General features: G+C 33.5%; 2 protein-coding genes across 2 annotated transcripts; one reads left to right on the top strand and one right to left on the bottom strand.

The window, feature by feature from the left end:
• LOC110668961 (two-component response regulator ARR12) lies at window positions 1-6,363 on the top strand. The gene is made up of 6 exons (XM_021830379.2): window positions 1-424; window positions 1,142-1,294; window positions 1,632-2,006; window positions 2,381-2,457; window positions 2,539-3,801; window positions 6,043-6,363. The coding sequence occupies exons 1-6, from the start codon at window positions 295-297 to the stop codon at window positions 6,112-6,114; spliced, it is 2,070 nt and encodes a 689-aa protein (XP_021686071.2). The 5' UTR covers window positions 1-294; the 3' UTR covers window positions 6,115-6,363.
• Window positions 6,364-6,508: 145 nt separating this feature from the next.
• LOC110668962 (brassinosteroid-related acyltransferase 1-like) lies at window positions 6,509-10,381 on the bottom strand. The gene is made up of 3 exons (XM_021830382.2): window positions 9,811-10,381; window positions 9,108-9,560; window positions 6,509-7,203 (listed from the first exon to the last, which is right to left on the bottom strand). Exons 1-3 carry the CDS (start codon window positions 10,258-10,260, stop codon window positions 6,706-6,708), a joined length of 1,401 nt encoding a protein of 466 aa, XP_021686074.2. The 5' UTR covers window positions 10,261-10,381; the 3' UTR covers window positions 6,509-6,705.
• Between the last annotated feature and the right edge of the window lie 6,614 nt (window positions 10,382-16,995).

The following is a 16,995-nucleotide window of genomic DNA, read 5'->3' as shown; positions in this document are numbered from 1 at the left end:
TTTGTTCAATCAGAATCACCGTCCAAAATGTAGTTCCCATATTCTCTCTCTTTTTCATGGTTAAGGCAGTAGCAACTAAACTTAATTGTTCTATTTTTTAGTCCTTTTTCTCTCTAATCCATATTCCACCTTCTTCAATTCGCAATCTTTAATCACTTTCTCCCTCAAATCTCTCATTTTTTCAATCTCTGTGTTTGTTTTAGCTTCTGGGTTTTGTTCAAATCTGAGCTTCACAGCAGATACTACTATCATTTTATTCTCTTTTATTCCTTTGTCAAATTTTATTCGACAAAAATGACTGTAGAGCAAGGAATTGGACAACCTAGAGACCAGTTTCCCATTGGCATGCGGGTTTTGGCCGTTGACGATGACCCTACTTGCCTCTTGCTGCTAGAGACCCTGCTTCGTCGATGCCAATACCATGGTTTCTTCTTCTTCTTCTTCTTCTTCTTTTTTCCTTCATCCTCGTTTTTTGTTGTTTCAATCACTCGTTTATGAGTTTTTGGACTTGGGTGTTATGCATTCTTGTTATGATTTTGTTGTTGTTTGTTGGTTGGCTAATTTGGTGATTTTGTTCTTCATTTCGCAATTTATATATTTTCTGCGTGAAATATGAAATCTGTGCCCACTATTGGCCTAATTGAACTTCTCTCTTGTTTTCACTCCCATTGTTTTCCTCTAAAGGGTCTTCTCTATTCCATTTTAGGGTCTTCTCTATTCCATTTTCTTTCTTTTGCGATATGGGCCCTTAGATATGCATCTACTTTAACAAGATTTTATTCTTCATCATTGTGATAGAGTTTACAGTTGCGCTTTTGAATCTTCACTGTCTCTCACTAGCTATAATTATTGAAACTGTAGGATCTACTGAGTTGATTGCACATCTACAGTTGGTTTTTTGGTTCTCTGGAGTTAGAATTTTATTTTTCTTTTTTGCCCCTCGTTTTAAAGTAAAGATTTAGATTCATTCTCTGCTTAAGTTTCCAACATCTCATGATTTATTAGGCTTGACTCATTACTGATATGTTTTCTTAATAATCATGTACAAATCACTGCTTTATACTTATATGTTTTAATTGATTATGGTGCTTGTGGATTTTGATAATTTGGTTTTATTCAAAATGAATTATGGACTGTGCAGTTACCACGACAAGTCAGGCAATTGCAGCATTGAAGATGTTGAGAGAAAACAAGAACAAGTTTGACCTGGTTATCAGTGATGTGCATATGCCAGACATGGATGGTTTTAAATTGCTGGAGCTCGTGGGGCTTGAGATGGACCTACCTGTCATAAGTAAGCCAAAAACATTACACATGGTCTTTTCTTGGTTTTGTTGATTGAAGATGTGTTACAGATTCTACACGTTATCATTAAACTTTCAGCAAACAATTAAAAATTTTTCAATTTTGTACCATTTCTGAATTTGCAATATTGTTGACAAGTTTAGTGATTCCTCTATTAGTTTGAATAAACCCATTTTGTAAGTTGATTCCAAAGCTGAATATTAGAACTGTGTTCTGTTCAGTTTTATGATTTGGGTGAACGCATTTGATTATACAAACACCTTTGCAGCATGAGGTTGTTCAACCAGGGCATGATCCTAATTCAAATGTTGAAATGTCTGCTGCAGTGTTGTCGGCAAATAGTGATCCAAAGCTTGTGATGAAAGGGATTAGTCATGGAGCTTGTGATTATTTGCTGAAGCCTGTTCGAATGGAGGAGTTAAAGAACATCTGGCAACATGTAATTAGGAGAAGAAAATTCAATAACAAGGATAGGAATCACTTTGACAACCAAGACAAGCTTCATCATGGAAGTAGTGAAGCCACAGCCGACCAGAAGCTTAATAAAAAAAGGAAGGACCAGAATGAAGACGAGGATGAGGATCGTGATGATAATGAACATGAAAATGAGGATCCGACAACCCAAAAGAAACCTCGGGTTGTTTGGTCAGTAGAGCTGCATCGCAAGTTTGTTGCAGCTGTTAATCAGTTAGGCATTGACAGTATGTCTTCAACCCTTTATCTGAAAAATATGTTTTGAGGTTTTGAAGTTATGTCATACTCAACTGTGTTGTGTGTGCTTGCATGTGTGCATTTGCAAGTATGTGGACATTTGCTTTTCCTCCCATCATCTTGTACAGATCTAATGACTATTATTTTTTTAAATAGATTGGGGGATAATATGTGATCTCTGATATTTTTATTCCATTTCCATTGTTTGGTTTTCACCAATCAATTCAACCAAAGCAACCATACAAGTCAATAACTAATTCTCAGAGCTATAGTTGTCATAGTTAATCTATTTATGGATGAATCCTATTATCTTGCTATCATTGTTATAGTTTTGTATTTTCAAATTTTTCTTGTTTTCATGCAGAAGCTGTCCCTAAAAAGATTCTCGATTTGATGAATGTTGAAAAGCTTACAAGAGAAAATGTTGCGAGCCATCTACAGGTATATACTTACACCCCCTGCCTCAATTCAATATAAAGTAATAGTTTGCTCCTGGTAGTTAATTACATTTTGTGATTGCAGAAATATAGGCTTTACCTTAAAAGGATCAGCACTGTTGCAAATCAGCAAGCTAATATGGTGGCAGCGTTAGGCAGTACAGATTCTTCGTATTTGCAAATGAGTTCTGTGAATGGACTTGGGTTCCCCAATTTGGCTGGAACTGGGCAGTTTCATAATGCAGCTTTCAGATCTCTCCCACCAAGTGGCATGCTTGGTAGGTTGAATTCGCCTGCTGCTCTTGGTATGTGTGGTCTGCCTTCTAGTGGAGTGATTCAAATAGGTCCTTTGCCAACCCCAGGCCACTTGACTAATTGTCAGAGCCAATTTCAGTCAATTGTGCATACTGGAAATGATGGGAATGTGCTTCAAGGGATGCCGATGTCATTGGAAGTTGATCAAATACAACCTAACAAGGGTGTTACCTATATCAGAGAACTTCCTACTGATGTTAATAATACAACTACTTTCTCTGTTTCCAATGGTTTCCAGGATGCAAAAATAATGGCTAGCAGCTCAAACAGTGCTTTCCTTGGTGTTTCAAACAAACCCTTGATGTTAGAAGGGAGTGTTCAAGAGGTTCAAGATGGCCGACAATTTGGAAAACAATCTTCTCTTACTGTGGCCTCTTTAGATTCAGGATTTTCTTCCAATTTTTTGGATCATGGTAGATGTAATGACAGCTGGTCAAGTGCTGTTCAGTCAACAGGTGACCAATCGAATTCTTTTGGCATAAATGACTGTTTCAAACAAGCTACCCTGCTTCCTAGTAACATCAGAGATAGCATGTCAACAATGGCTTTGCAAAGTGGGAATAATCCTTCTCAAGTCTCTTCTATTTCTACAGTGCCAATTCACTTGCAGGACTCTAAGGCAGATTTACAGTGCCAAATAGCTTCAATTAGAAGTAATACCAGACAAATAATTAATAATGCCCCACAAGGGTGGGATGACCAGAGCCAGAGGCGAGATGCCACTTACCACTCAAATGCCGAATGTAGTTCAATAAACTCTGTAATTCCTAATCATGGCACTGGGAGTCCTATGGGCCAGAGTTTGGACCCAAATAATGCAATTTTCCAGAAAACCAAGAGCTTCAATTCAACAAGGCAATCAGATATTGTGGATCCATTTCTGTTGAAGCACAATGAGGTTGACAATTTGGCAATGGAGACCCTGATGAGTTCAAATGATGGATATGTGATAGGCCAACAGAAGCCACAGGGTAGTTATTTTTCTAATAATTTTGGCTCCTTGGATGATTTAGAGAGTGTAATGGTGAAACAGGTATGTTACCATATCCATGTGCAACTGTGAATTCCTGTTGAGACTTCATTTCCTGTGTCATATCTTGGCTATAAATTGCATAACATTTCCAAGCTTCCACTTAATCCATGCCAGTGCTCAAGGTACAAGGCCAATAAAAATTTTCTAAGTGCCTTAGCAAGTGCATTCCAATTTTCAATTAATTTAAGCATTAACAGTGAATCATTCAAGATTCTAGCATAATCTAACTGAAGTTTAGCAGGCTTCAGCTTGTGTAATGACAAGTTGATACAGTTTTACGTGGATAAATCTTCACTTGTGGGTAATTGAAAGAAATTTATATGTGTATACTATTTTTCTTTAATTTAGGAATGACCGCAAAATCTGTCTTTAACCTGTAGCTGGTGTTATTACATTTAAGTGCTTTGGTTCAGTTATTGTTATGAATGCTAATGCAATTTCTTTTTTTTCTTCACATTCCTTAGGCAGTAGAAGTGAATCATTCTGACCTCACAAAGTATCAGTTTCTTTTTTACAAACCTTTTGACTGCATAGTTATCTGTTTCTTTTCCTGTCAGTTGTCAATTGACTTGAGCATACTTACGGGATTGTTCCACTAACATAGTGAAAGCTGTGGATTATCATCTATGGTTTCTTACAGTTTGCCTTAAAAGCCTGCTCAGTAACTTTTCAGCCTTAAGCTGCATAATTTTTCCAATTCTGCTTTGTTATCTAACATGTATTAATATTATAAACTTTATAATGTAGTTTATAATTGCTCTATGGGATACAATTAAAATCTGCATTATGCAATTTCATAAGAGTTATTTATTTATTTATATTTTTGTGAATTAAATTTCTTGTTATATTCTGAAAATATGGCATGAGCATTGAGGCTTGCATGTCTTTTGTATGTTAAATTTGGCTATGCCATTCTGAGTTAGCGATGAATTGTGCATGTATCTTGTTTAATATTATTGTTCAGGAGGAGAATGACTAATCCAGAGAATGTAGAGGGTCCATATTCTTTGAACATCATTCCATTTCCTTTGTAGGGACTTATCCTGTTCTTTCATGAACACACTATCTGCTTGGCTGTTCTTGAATTTTCTGCAAGCAAGCCAAAAATAGAGTTGTCATTGTATCATACCATCATTGTTACAGTGAGTCTATTTGAAATATATTGGGTATACTATAGAGGAAACCTATCAATTTCTTCAAGGCCTCCCAACTGTACAGCTTTAGACACTATGGCCTACATAATTAGGTATATCAGGTGCCCCTATAATTTCTTGGAAGCTTGCCAAATGTACAGCTATTGCAAACACATCCTACTCGAAATATATTCCTAGGCATCAGTAGTATTATTACCTGGTAATATATATATATATATATATATATATATATATATATATATATATAGAGAGAGAGAGAGAGAGAGAGAGAGAGAGAGAGAGAGAGAGAGAGAGAGAATTGAATTGCCCTTGTAATGCCTTTATTTCAATGTAGTGAAATTACTGTCCATCAGATGATTGTTGATTTTTGCCAATAGCTAATGTGGTTTTTTGAAAATGTAACCCTAAACCAACAGAATGGAGGAAATGGATCCATATAACGAATCCTAACTAGATGGGGATTGAGGCCGAGTAAGGTAGCTAAACATCCTATTTATTTAGTTCTTCCCCCACTTTGGGCATTGTACATGCAATCCATCAGCTGCTACTCTATTAATTTTGCCAAGTACTCCTGTGAGGCTTGAAGCAATCATCTATTTTCCCTTCGATTATACTGGATAGCGTGATTTATATCCATCCACACGCCAGGATAGATTGATTTACATCTATGCTCAAATAATTATAGTAATTTTCATTCCTTACAATATTTTTAGTGGTTAGTGCAAGTGTTTAGTCATCTTGGTCTCAATGCCATTTTTTGTTGAAAAGTTCTTGGTATAGACAATTTCTACATTCTTTTGGTATATATATACAGTTGGAAAGGGTGAAAATTGCTTAGTTAATCGATGCCACATGTCTTTTCACTTATGACTTTGGCATGGGGCATCCAAATAATTTAGCCATTGCCAACTGTATACCTACATTGAAAATGAATAGACATTATCTACATATAGTAGTGCTTTTTTTTGTCCCCCTTTTATCATTGGAGAATGTCTCAAATTACCTTGCTTTGTGATAATCATTATGTGGCTTTGATCTCTTCATCAGCTTGTCTTGGGCATCTGCTAACACGAATTTGGTGATGCAGGAGCAAGATAAGGTGACAATAACAGAAGAAGAATTTGGGTTTGGTTCTTATTCTCTTAGGACGTGCATGTAAAGCAGTTTTTTGCTGCCAGAATCTCCAAGAGAGAAGGATCTGCCATAGAATCACGTTTTCCTTGTGTAATTGATACTTCATTGATCTGTGATTTCCATTTCTAGTTTTTCCCTAGACAACTCTATGCTACTAGCAGTTGTTTTTATTTCAGCAGAGCGAATGTTTCTAGCTGGTTGAACAGTTTCAACTTGTGAAAATTTCCAAGAGCGTTTTTGTTTTTGAACTATAGGAAATGCATCTTCTTGATCATGAGCCCAGAGTTTTTTGCTTGTTTTTACATGCTTCTCCTTAAGCTTGAGATTATCCGAGGACCCACATTAAAGAGAAGGAGCAGTATTTGACCTAGAAAAGCACCTCTTACTATTATGACAAGAAATGGGATCTGGATTACCTCTTAACAAATGGCAGTTCCTTATTATGTATCATGTATCTAAAAACTAGCTTTTCAACAACTGAGTATGACATACCATTATTACAACCTGTGGTAATCATTTTCTTATAATCTTCACTGCCTCCTAAAGTCCATTACCCATCTCAAGCAAAAAGGGCAAGTTAATTACTAAACAAAGATATAAGGAGGATGCTTCAGGTTTATAAAAGATTAATGAGGAAGTAGTGGGAGAAAGCATCCAGGGCCTGTGGAGGTAAGCCAATCCTCACATCAATACCTCTGAAGTCGATTGGATTCTGCATAAAGTAAGCAGCCTGAGGGAATGGAGAGACAAGAGGACAAGCATAGGCTGCGTCTCCCTGTAGAAAATTAACCTTGTGAAATGGCATCCTTGTCCAGTCAGAAACCAATGTGAGCTCATTAAGAGGAGGGAGATTAGCTTGGGGTCCATCAAGTGCCTCCATATATGCTTTCACATAGTCACTGTTGACAGAGTTCTTAGCTTGTTTTATCTTCTCTATTATCGCTTCATGGCTTTCTACTTCCAGTTCGCCGGCTCTTATTGAGACTGATGCCAGAACATAAGCATTGCCACTGAAACCTTTAGGCAGTGAGGGCACCATCTTGTTCCTTGCGTCCACGGCAAATTGCAGGCACACCATTCTTTCCTTCCTCACTCCTAAAGCCTTGGTCCTGACCTGAGTTAGATGATCAACAAGTATGATTTTTATAGCACAACACTATTTCGAGATTTTTTTTATAACCCAATTATTAAGATTCAAAGGAATTAATCTCCTTATTTATTGAGAAATTTTTTTTCCTTTTTTCATATGTTTGGATGATTTGGAATAGAGATTTGGATTTAATTTTTTATTTAAATTGTTCAATAAAAGTTGACTCATTGTTTAATTAGTTAGATTAATATTAAATTATTGATATGGTTAAAAACTCATTTATGAAGTGGATTTCAAATATGATTTCTCTATCAAACCTTTAAAATCCACACTCAAATGATTTTTCCCCCTTTTTAAACCTAACTTCAACCCATTATTCTAATCAATTAAAGTAAACCTTCACATTATCAAAATTCATGACTTATATTTCAAATTTTTTCATCGCTAAAAGCTAAATCATTTGACACCTGATGCATTAAAAAATAATGCACTAATTATTCATAAAATAAAAAGTAATTGAAGCTTAAATTTAATTAATATAAAATAAAATTCTCACTTTTGTGAATGAAGGTATACATATAGTGGATGCACTCAATAATTTGCTCATTGATATACTTATTTTGTTGATAGAAAAACTAAAAATACATCCCTTCTGTCTAGAAGTTTAATTTATATATCTTCAGCTATCAATTCGACTAATTCTATTTTTTTTTTAAATTCATTTAATTCATATTAAAATTTGAACTTGAGACCCTATGAATTTAAAGATAACTTACCATTGAGCTAAGCTAACTCAATGGTCAACCAATTCTAATTAGTTAACTCTTTTAATTTTTGGAGAAAAACATCTAACTATCTTCAAAATAAGGAAAAAGAAAAGAAATTAAGGTCTAAATGTCCAATGTATAAGCGCATGACTATCAAGTCTCTAAATTATTGCATTCTAATGTTTCACAAGATAGATCATCCACATTAAAATTGGAAGATTCATTAAAAAAAAAAAAAAAAAAGAAAATATCTATCCTATTCATCCAATTTATTGTTTGATCGATTTCTAATGCTTTCAATTTCAGTTGAATTTTATTTTATTTTTATCAAAGTGACTTCCTGCAATAAATTCAAAATAATAATCACATCATGTATATAAAGATGAATTTTAAAACTGAATTCCTTAATGATTTCTAAGTTTTCATGACTTGTCACTTAGATTTGATAGCAATAGTTTGGAGATTTAGGAGGAAATAAAAAAAAAAAAAAAATTAAAAGCTGTCTAGCAAACCAAAAATCAAATATAAAGCCAAGAAAATCTTTCTTGCTTCTCCTTTTTACAGCTAATTTGGAGAATGATAATGATGTTACATTTGGTCTTAGATTCTATTAATTTGCATATCTGAAATGTAATTGCCAACCTCATAGTCCTCGTAGACCTTTATATATATATATATATAATCTTTATTTCTTTTCCCTTTCCTGTTTTAGGGTACTTGTTTCTTGTCTTGTCCCCTGCTCACATGCAAGGCTAGCTTTTGATTTTTTTTTTTTTTGGCAAAGTTTATTAATATGTTAGCATGTATCATCTGATTAAAACCGAACATCTGACCACCCTTATAAATCCGACCTATGACAACATATACCAGGTGAAAAAACTTGGAAGTAAATCTCGGTATAAAAAGGGCTATGGGTAGGGTTTTACAGATTAATTTTAGCTTAAACTTTTTTGTCTCCCATATGATAGAAAATCACTGCGTTCATGATGCATGTTAACTTTTATAAGGAAGTTAAAAGTCTCCTATATCTGAACTAAAATCACCGTGTTCATTCTATTTATCAAATTCTCATCTTTTCTTTTCCTTTCATCAGGTTAAATCAGTAAACATAAAGACAGAAGAAGGAATTGCTTATAAAGGAAAAGAACTTAATTAATTTACCTTCCATAGATGAGCTGCGAGTAGCTCAAAAGATGAACATGATGAGAAGCTGCTGCCTCTCTTCTCTCCCAGTACTTTCCTCTTCAGGTTTTCTATCATCGTACCACTCAGATGAAAAGTCTTTAGAAGGTAATTAGGGTTTCGATCTCCAAACCGCCCGTGATGTATAGCAAGATTCTGATGATGATCAGCAAGCGTTTGTTGTATCAACTGATATAGATGATCTATTGCTGCTGCTCTCGTTGTGTTGGATTTTTGGGCGTGGCAATTACCCACCTGTACCAGTGGCCCTCTTTCATGGACTGGTTTTTGAAACTCATACCTACCCTTTTCTTTCATAGTTGCAGAATTACAAGCCCATGCACACAGAAAATTAAAGGTGGCTGGTCCATCAAATAAGGAGTGGCTTGCGCCTACGCCCACTGAGTAGCCTCCACAGCCAAATTTTGTCACCTGTATAAGGCATATGATCATCAGTTGATAAAATAAATTAATGATCTAACACCTTAATTACAAGACTTGAGTCGAACGTTAGGAGATGCCCTAAATAATATACGTAGTAAGTGGATATTGAAGAGAAGAATTATATGAAACCCTAGTGAAGAAACCTAATAAACTAGTAAGATATTAAGATCTCACCTCCATATATATATATATATATATATATATGAAAAGTACACACGCACGCATACACTATTCCCACCTGGGCAACAACCAAGGGCATCTCAGAGAAATTTCCATTGAAAACAGGTTTATAGACCAGATTTTCAAAGAATTCATTGTACTGCGAGAGGTCTCCAAGGTCTGAGATCTTTACTTGCGTCACTGCCTCACTTAGAACTGCACCCTCGTTGTTGCACCAAAGATTGAGCTTTCCATCATTTGGATTCAAGTTCAGCCTACCTGCTGCAGGGTACCAGATGGACAAGGTCTCTTCCAAGCCGGATTTCAAGCTGCTAAAAACTAAGTTGAGCGACAAGTTGTCATAAGCATGAGATGGCTTATAAAAGAAAACCAAGTACATAAGTAAAGGACACTGCCTGTCCAAGCTAGAGAGGTTGAGAATTCTGTGAGGGTGAACGGTTTTTGGATATACGGACGCCCTCTTTGTAACAGTAACTATTGGTACATAATTTTCATGTTGAGTGGCCATGAAAATTAAAATGGAGATAGCTTAGCGTTAGCTTCTTGTTTCGGGTCTTGTGTGAGTTAAAGACTGAGAGGGGAGAAGGGTGTCGAATTATAGAGCGAAGGAAGTGATGAGAGAGCTACTAGATTCCTTGGAGCTAGCCAGCCTATTATAAGTCTCTTTATGGATTTATTTTATTCCGATATGTTTTAGGTAATCGAGTTTTGTCATTATTAGTTAGTTTTTTTTATATGCAAGATGAATTTTATAGATGAAAATTTAAGGAAAATTTTTTAATGGATTTTTTTCATTATTAGTTAGTTAATCCCTAAATTTCAACTATTTTCTAAAGTTTGATTCGTTAAACTAAATAGCCTTTTTTCTATTTTTCTCTACCACATTATGCTAGTCAAGCAAGTTAAATAGAAGAGGGGAAAAAAACATTATTCATATAATACCCCTACACTCTTTTCCTATCACTCTTTTCTCTATTGAGTCTCTCTCCCGTTTATGTTTCTCCTCTCTATCTCTTTTCATCCCTTCTCTCTCTCTCTCTCTCTCTCTCTCTCTCTCTCTCTCTCTCTTTGTGTCTCTCTCTCTCTCTTCCTATTTGTCTTTTTCTCTCACCTTTTTTCTTTCTCTCCCTCTTGCTCCATTTTTCTCTTTGCTCTTTCTCTTCCTCTATTTCTGTCTCACCATTTCTCTCTCTCTCTCTCTCTCTCTCCCTCTCTCCCCCTCTCTCTCTCATAGTAAATACATTAGTTAGTCTTCTCAATTTTTTACTACTACACTATAAAGGGCGTCTTCAACTACATGAGTAAAAGCCCTCTCATCAAAATACAAAAATTTCTTCCTTTTAGATTTTATATCATTTTTTCAACTTAAACTGAAGCCTCTCTCTTGATGGGACTGCAATGGGCAAGAGCCCCTTATTAATGGATAGAGTTAAATCCTCAACAATTGGCAAAACTCCTCTACAATGGGCAACAGTCCTACACTATGAACTAAAAGCCAGTCTCTCCTATGGGCAAAGCCAGTCTCTCCAATGGGCGAAGCCACTCTTTATGGGCAAAACTAAATAATCTTTCCACGATACTTTTATTTATAGTGTTAATTCCTCAGTCCTAATCTAATTAAAAATCTCATTCAATTTTGGAATAACACTAAAATAGGAGTTCTACTCTATATAGAAAATCTCTCACTCAAATTAGGAAAATGGTCTTCTAAATCCACTAGAATTTTGGGTCATAAATCTAACAATCTCCACCTTGAAATAAAATCCATCAACCATTGCATACCTCAAATTCTTGGGTGTCATTAAATCATCAAATCTCTATGATCAAGCTTGAACCTTTCAAATCTTCAATTCTTCGATCTTTATCTTGGGTGTAACTTACTTCTTTCTTTACAAAATTTTTGCGTTAACAATTTTCTTAATTTTGCATCAAGAGCTCTACCTTAATTTCAACTCTCCACTATTACCATTGTTACATGTGTGACTTTCTACATGTCGCAGTAGTTTCACCTTCAACCAAACTCATCAAGATCATCCTTATGTTCTGATACTAATCGTTGTGTACCGTAAAAACGTGTAAACTATAAAGAAATAAAACAAATACACAAAATATAATATTTATGTGATTTACCCTCTCTACATAATCATCATTATAAGCTCAAACTATACCATCCATCAACCCAAATACATCCAAAAGACTAATACTTCATAACTGCTCATAGTAAATACATTAATTAGTCTTCTCAGTCTCCTCTAAACATAATCCAATATATTTAGTACTTTAATTACTACACCATAAAGGGTGTCTTCAACTACATGGGCAAGAGTTTTCTCATCAATAGATAAGAATTTCTTCCTCTTGGATTCCATGTCCTTTCTCCACCTTAGGCCAAAGTTTCTGTCCCTTAATGGGATTACAATGGGCAAGCACCCAGCAATTGGTAAAGTCTCTCTCTATAATGGGCAATAGCCCCACACCATGAGCTGAAAGTCACTCTCTCCAATAGGTGAAGCCACTCTTCAATGGGCAAAGCCAAATAATCTTTCGACAATATTTTTATTTATAGTGTTATCTAATTAAGATTCCTAGTCAATTTAGAAATAATACTAGAATAAGAGTTCTACTCTATGTAGGAAAGCTCCAACTCAAATCAGGAAAAGGGTCTTTCAAATATACTAGAATTTTGGATCATAAATCTAACAAAATGTTGAACCTATAAATTAACAAGAACAAAGAATTGGAAAATTCGAGTCTCCTCCAAGGTTAAAAGCATTGAATGGCCGTGAATGTAGTACTTGAGTTGTTCATAGAGTTAAATCTTGTTAGCATCACAGATTATAAAGAGGCACTTGAGCTTTCTCCCTGGTGCGCTACGTTGTTGTATGTGGTTGTTGTCAGCCTCATGCCACCCCTATTGCACCTCCAACCACCATTATTGTGTGTCGCATTTTTTTTATTAGCTGTAATTTTATTAAAAATTAAAAAAATAAGGAAAAACTTAGCATGAACAAATATTATGCGTCACGCTTGCCCTATTAGTTGTGATGCAATTGCAACATCGCCCTCAAATGTGATACTAGGTCGAAACAACAGTGGTTAGGGAGCTAGGTTGTGAGACGGAGGGAGAGGGGGGCCTGTGGGTTTGGGTTTCGAGTTTGGAAAAGTGGTGGCCTTTAGGTGAGAAAGGAGAAAGCACAAAAGAGATTGGGAATAGGTTCGGAAGAATAAAGGAAGGGCATGAGTGTGTGAGAGGAGAAGAGGGGGAGAGGGAGAGAGCAAATTCGAATAAGGGTAATTTGATCTTATAACCTTAGGAGTTAAGTAATGTAATTGTCAAAATTCAAAAACTAATTAGCAAATAATGAAAAAATTTAGAAATTTCATTCACTATTTTTTTGTCAAATTGAAATTTATATTTGAAATCTCATATGCTAGACAATACTAATGCTAATAAAAAATTTTCTTTTCCATTACTTAATAATGCTTTGCAAGGTACTGTTTCCGCGTATAATGTAAAGAATTAGGGTTACTTGCTGACTCCGACTGTATTATCTGGCTCGCATTGGAAGAGTGACAATGACCCATTACCGGTGTCTCTACGGTCTAACGAAAACCCTAATGATAAGATGAACATCTATAAACTGGACCCACATGTCTCTTTTGTGGGACCCTCGTGAACATGTAATATGCAAGTCCAGGGTTTCCGGTTAGCCATTCATATATTTTGTCCTCAGCGATGCCATGTTGATTTTTTCTTGAGTTCTAAAGAGCTTAGAGTTTTAATGTCTTTTTCTAGCATACACAAAGGATGCCATGTTAGGTTAGGGCATGACATTCCATGCTATAGTACTCGCAATTTTTCTCTATAAATTTAGTTTTTATGACATGAATTTCATCTGCAATGATTATTTACTAGCTAGTTGAACATTAAAGACTAAAAACCTCTAATATTCTCTTGTCAAAACCTACAAAATCATAACCACGTACACTTTTATCTCTTTATCTTTAAAATATATATATATATTTTTTTTATAAATTTAGTAAATTTATTTGTCTATATGTTTATATCTTGTTGGACTATCATTCTTATATGAAATCACAGTGATGAGATATGCATATGTGAATCTGCATATGCAACTTCTCTTTAATTTTTATCACGTGTAGTAGATAATAGTATTTGGAAGATAAGGGAAATCTCTGTGCATAAATCTTAGTTTGAAATTAATAATCTTTTCCACTAGATTTTTTTTAAAAGCAAAGTTCTTATTAATAAATTGAATTCAAGAAAAATTTAGTATAGTCATCGCCATACTGTAGATCCAATTTAGGCAACTGCATGCTAATCTTTTCCACTAGATTAACATTATGTATTATAGCCATCGTTAATTTGATAAACCGTGATGTATAAGTACATTTTGAAGTGACTGACCTATATATATTATCATCTTATCACGTGGTAGAAGTTGGTTAACCTCATTTGCTACGAAGGAGAGGATAAGCAAAAAAAACAGAAGAAGAGGGTCCATATTGAATGTAGGAGCTTTGCTTGTTGAATGCTGTTTACAATTAAACTAGATCATTATGTACACTTAACAATAACTGAAAAGAAGAAGAAACTTAAATGTAAAAAAAAAATGCAGAAGAAAGCCACCAAAACAAAACAAAGGCAACAAAAGGGGAAAGAAAAAGAAAAGCTATGCATGCTTTGGTGTTTTCTTAAAGCCAAAAGTAGAGTTAATTGGAGGAAGAAAGAAAGGAAATGTGGGGCAAAGGCTTGTTGAAAAAACAGGTTGGCATGTCTCAATAATCCCAAAGGGGTTGAGAAGTTGCTGTGTTTAGTAAAGCATGCGTGCATTTGAAGCGCAGACTTGTCTCTTCTTGTCTCCACTTTCGCAGCAATTTGCCCTATTTCCAGCTCTCTTTTTTTCACCTTCTCTCCTCCACCCCTTTCCCCATCATATTTCTTTCTTTAATGTAACCATCCTTTCTTATCTCTATTATCTATTATATATACCTATTGTATTCATTCTCAAAGGAATATGTATTCTTTTCATAGCTAGTTAGTGCTCGCAGCTTTATATATTTCTCGACTATAAAATATTAACTTGCATCAATGTGAACCTTCAACTTTGAATGTCAAAATTTTCATGCTTGCACAATAAATAATGGGGCCCCTCTCTATATAAGCTTTGCCGTTATTAGTTGAAATTTTCCGATGAATCGATGGCAAGAGTAACTAGAATTATTGGTTATGATAAAATTCACTATGGTGTGTGGTTTCAATTTGGATTTTGGGTCTACTTAGAAATTAGAATCAAATTAAAATTTTGATAAAATTTCGATTTAATTTTTCAATATTTTTATTTCAGTTTAGTTCGATTTTCAACTCTTCGATTCTAATATGATTTCATTTCAATTTTCAAATTTTGAAATAATTTTATGTAATTATTTTCATGAAAAGTCATACTTGAATTATCATATTGTAAGCTTTAAAATTAATTGTTATATATATTTTTTAATAAGTTAAAAATTTATTGAAAGAAAATTGAGAAAAACTTAGCACGTATAAGTCCAACTAAAACCATGGCAACAAGCCTATCCCATTACACTCAACTTATGATCAGATGTAATTTTTAACTCTCTTTATATATATATATATATATATATATATATATATATATATATATATATAATTTAAGATTAAACATATTATATAATATAATTATACAAGTATATTATGTAATATACATTTTAATTATTTCTTAATTATATAATTTTTAATTATAAAATATATGTACAATTAAGAATTAAGCAAATTATATAATATAGTAACACATTTAAAATTAAAAATTATTAATTTGAAATATTTATAATTAAAATTATTAAGAAAAACTAAAAAAATAAAAATAATATTAAATTATATATAGTCCATAACTTCACTATATATAAATATGTAATTATATTAATAGCATATAATATATCTAAAAGAAATCATAGAAAAACATATGTATAAAATTAATTTATAGTTTAATTTTGATTTGATATAGGTCTGGCATGATTTCAGTTTAATCTTTAATGTTGTACATACGCTTAAAATCCACCATAATCAATACAAAACAAAACTATCATACGTATATCACTTCAATGAAATTTTTTTGTTCTCTCACTATGGATCAAATTCTAAACTATAAAATATATTTATACAAATGTGCATGCATACACAAGTGTATAGCAATAATTGTAAGAGAAGCTAAATGAGAATCTAAACATAATTTATTTTTTCTTCTTTTTGGGTGGAAAGAAAGGTAATCTGGTTGGTGGTTAACGAATAGCTTCCCAGTTATATAATTCTCTTGTCTCACATTATTAATTTTAATTAAGACGTGAATCCCATTATGTATATATGTAGACACTTGATAAATAGATAAAATTAATCCAAGCATTAATTAATTTTCTCATCGTTGAAGATAAGAGTTGATAAATTCTTCATGTCGTTTTGCTGGCATCCAATTCCAAACTCTTTTATATTTTGTGGGTAAGATTCACCCTATATATGTCTCTATGCATGCTAGTTTTATTTGGACTAAGTAATTTATATAAACTAAGTTCGTGCAATAAGTCAATATATATATAGAAAAGAGCTAATATATGTGGCTAAAGGGAAGCGAGAATATAACATACTGAATGAAAGAGAATAAGAGATTGAACGACTGGTTTAGTGATTAATTTAATTACTTTTATCTCTCTGAAGGAATAACCCTTTTGAGCTCGACCAACACCAAGCAACCATCAAAGCATGCAATATGGCCCACTAACAATCACATCACTGCACTTTCGGTTGATGGTCCTGCTCCTATTCTTTTCCTCTCTCTCCATCTAATGAGAAATTATCACATATAAATAAAGGATATCATCGATGATTATGATAAGATTTATATAAAATTTATTATAATAAAATTATTTTATATATAATAATTATATTTTATAATTTTTTTAAAATTAAAGAAATAAAGTAAAATTTGAAGGTATATTGTTCTCTAATAAACTAATATAATATAAAGATAGAGCATATCTAAGCATTCACCTTCTAATTATGCACTCATTTAAAATATAAGATTTTATAAGAATGCAATGTAATTAATTTTTTTTAATAATTTTTATATTTTCAATGAAATAATTTAATTTTCTAAATTTAAAAAATTTTTTATTTTAAATAAAAAAAAATAAATATGATTTCATGAGA

The sequence above is a fragment of the Hevea brasiliensis genome, chromosome 11 (genome assembly GCF_030052815.1).
Source record: "Hevea brasiliensis isolate MT/VB/25A 57/8 chromosome 11, ASM3005281v1, whole genome shotgun sequence".
Classification (NCBI taxonomy): domain Eukaryota; kingdom Viridiplantae; phylum Streptophyta; class Magnoliopsida; order Malpighiales; family Euphorbiaceae; genus Hevea; species Hevea brasiliensis.
Note: the sequence above shows the minus strand (reverse complement) of the source record. Positions and strands in the feature narration are given on the sequence as shown.